Here is a 1,611-nt window from a genome sequence, read left to right on the forward strand (position 1 = left end):
GCATCAGCCCAGAGCTGTGTGCTCCACGGGCACGATGCAGAAGCAGCGGCACAGCACGCGTGGTGTGGGAGGGGGGACCTTACCGTTTGAGGTGATGAGGTTCTCAGCCTGAGCCTCCTCGTCCCCTGGAGCTCTGCAAGAAGAGGTGCACAGTGAGACTGGGTGGGACCTGCACCTCGTCCCAGGGGTGGGATGCCCGCGAGCACAGGGGCACGCCAAGGAAGGTTCCCTGGGAGCCTGCACAGCTGCATTGCTTTGGCAAGAGACCCCTCTACTTTGGCCACCAGGCACCCAAAGGGGAGCTCACAGAGCCCAGGCATTCTGCCAGCTGTAGGAGGGAGTCAGGGTGAGTGCTGGCTCATCCAAGGAAGATGTACCCACCAGGCTGCCCTCACTCACCTGGGCTTCTGGTTGAAGCTGCACCTGCACCTCCTGCCTGCAAGGGGAGAGAAATGCCATGAGCATGGACAAAGTGGGGATGGGCTGTGGCCTTTCCCCGATGGCTCACCCCACAAGAGCAGCCCCCATGCCCAGCGCCTGCCTGGTCCCCAACTTACTGAGTATGAGGAGAATGCCAACAGTGAACAGGACCACGGCAAACACCAGCCCGCCGATCCTCAGGCTCTGGTAATCTACAGGAGGAGACAGAGGGGCTCACTTCTGCTGGGATCAGGGAAGGGGTGGCCTCTTTTGCCCCCTATCACACGTGCGCAGGAGTCCCTCCTGGCACAGCCATCCCCATGCCTGGTGATGCTCACCATAGTTAAAGGGGTCGTCCTCCTCCTTCTCATGGGTGGTGACTGGAAAGAAGCAGACAAGGGGGGTGAGGTGAGCCCCTGCAGCCCCCCACCCCACGCCAGCCCCTTGGATCAGAGGGCCCCCTGCATCCCCCAGGCTGCTCCTGTGCCCATGATGCTTGTCACCTACCATTTGCCACGGCCACTGGCATGAGCAGGGAGCACAGGAAGATCACCACCGCCTCCATGGCTGCTGTGAGAGAGGGGAGAAGCAGGCTCAGCACCCGGGTGGCTGATGGAGGGCACCGTGATGGGGCTGGGGTACACGGGGGGAACAACAGGCTGCCCACACCTGGCTGTGTGGAGAAGGAGCCAGGCTGGCCCTGGGAAATACCCAGGGACCATGATACCCAGTACCATAGCTATGCCCAGCCCAACTGGGACATGGTGGCTCGCAGGTGCAAAGGAGGGGAAGGGTTTGAACAGACAGACAGACAGATGGACAGTCTTTTTTGCAGGGTTCTGTGGTATATGTTCAACCACCTCTGCGACGCTGGCTCTGCTCCTGGCATGGATCTCAGTGCAATCTCAAGGCTGCACTGCAGGCAACGGGGCCAGCATGAGGGCTGTGATCTCTCCATCAAGGTCGATACCGTGCCCTTCACCCAGAGCATACTTTAATTTGTCCCAATTAACATAGCAATTATGGCACATTCTGACAATGAGGCCAGTGGCTCTGGTGGGACATGAGCTCGCAGCTGCGCTTGCCCCCTGGCTCCCTACGCTCACCTGCGGCAGCAAGGAGAGACCACAGACACCCCTGGGTCCCTGCCTGTGGCTGAGCCTGTCCCTGTCCCACCACACCTGGGCAGAG

The 1,611-nt window shown here is 60.6% G+C and overlaps 1 protein-coding gene across 1 annotated transcript; it reads right to left on the reverse strand.

Annotated features, from left to right (window-relative positions):
• Positions 1-83: 83 nt before the first annotated feature.
• On the reverse strand, positions 84-985 carry FXYD6 (FXYD domain containing ion transport regulator 6; the record flags this gene model as incomplete). Its single annotated transcript, XM_010170433.1, has 5 exons — positions 928-985; positions 759-800; positions 558-632; positions 400-436; positions 84-133 (listed from the first exon to the last, which is right to left on the reverse strand). Coding segments are annotated over exons 1-5 (262 nt in total), but the record flags the coding sequence as incomplete, so codon positions are not given.
• Between the last annotated feature and the right edge of the window lie 626 nt (positions 986-1,611).

The sequence above is a fragment of the Antrostomus carolinensis genome, unplaced genomic scaffold (assembly GCF_000700745.2).
Source record: "Antrostomus carolinensis isolate BGI_N321 unplaced genomic scaffold, ASM70074v2 scaffold27846, whole genome shotgun sequence".
Lineage (NCBI taxonomy): Eukaryota > Metazoa > Chordata > Aves > Caprimulgiformes > Caprimulgidae > Antrostomus > Antrostomus carolinensis.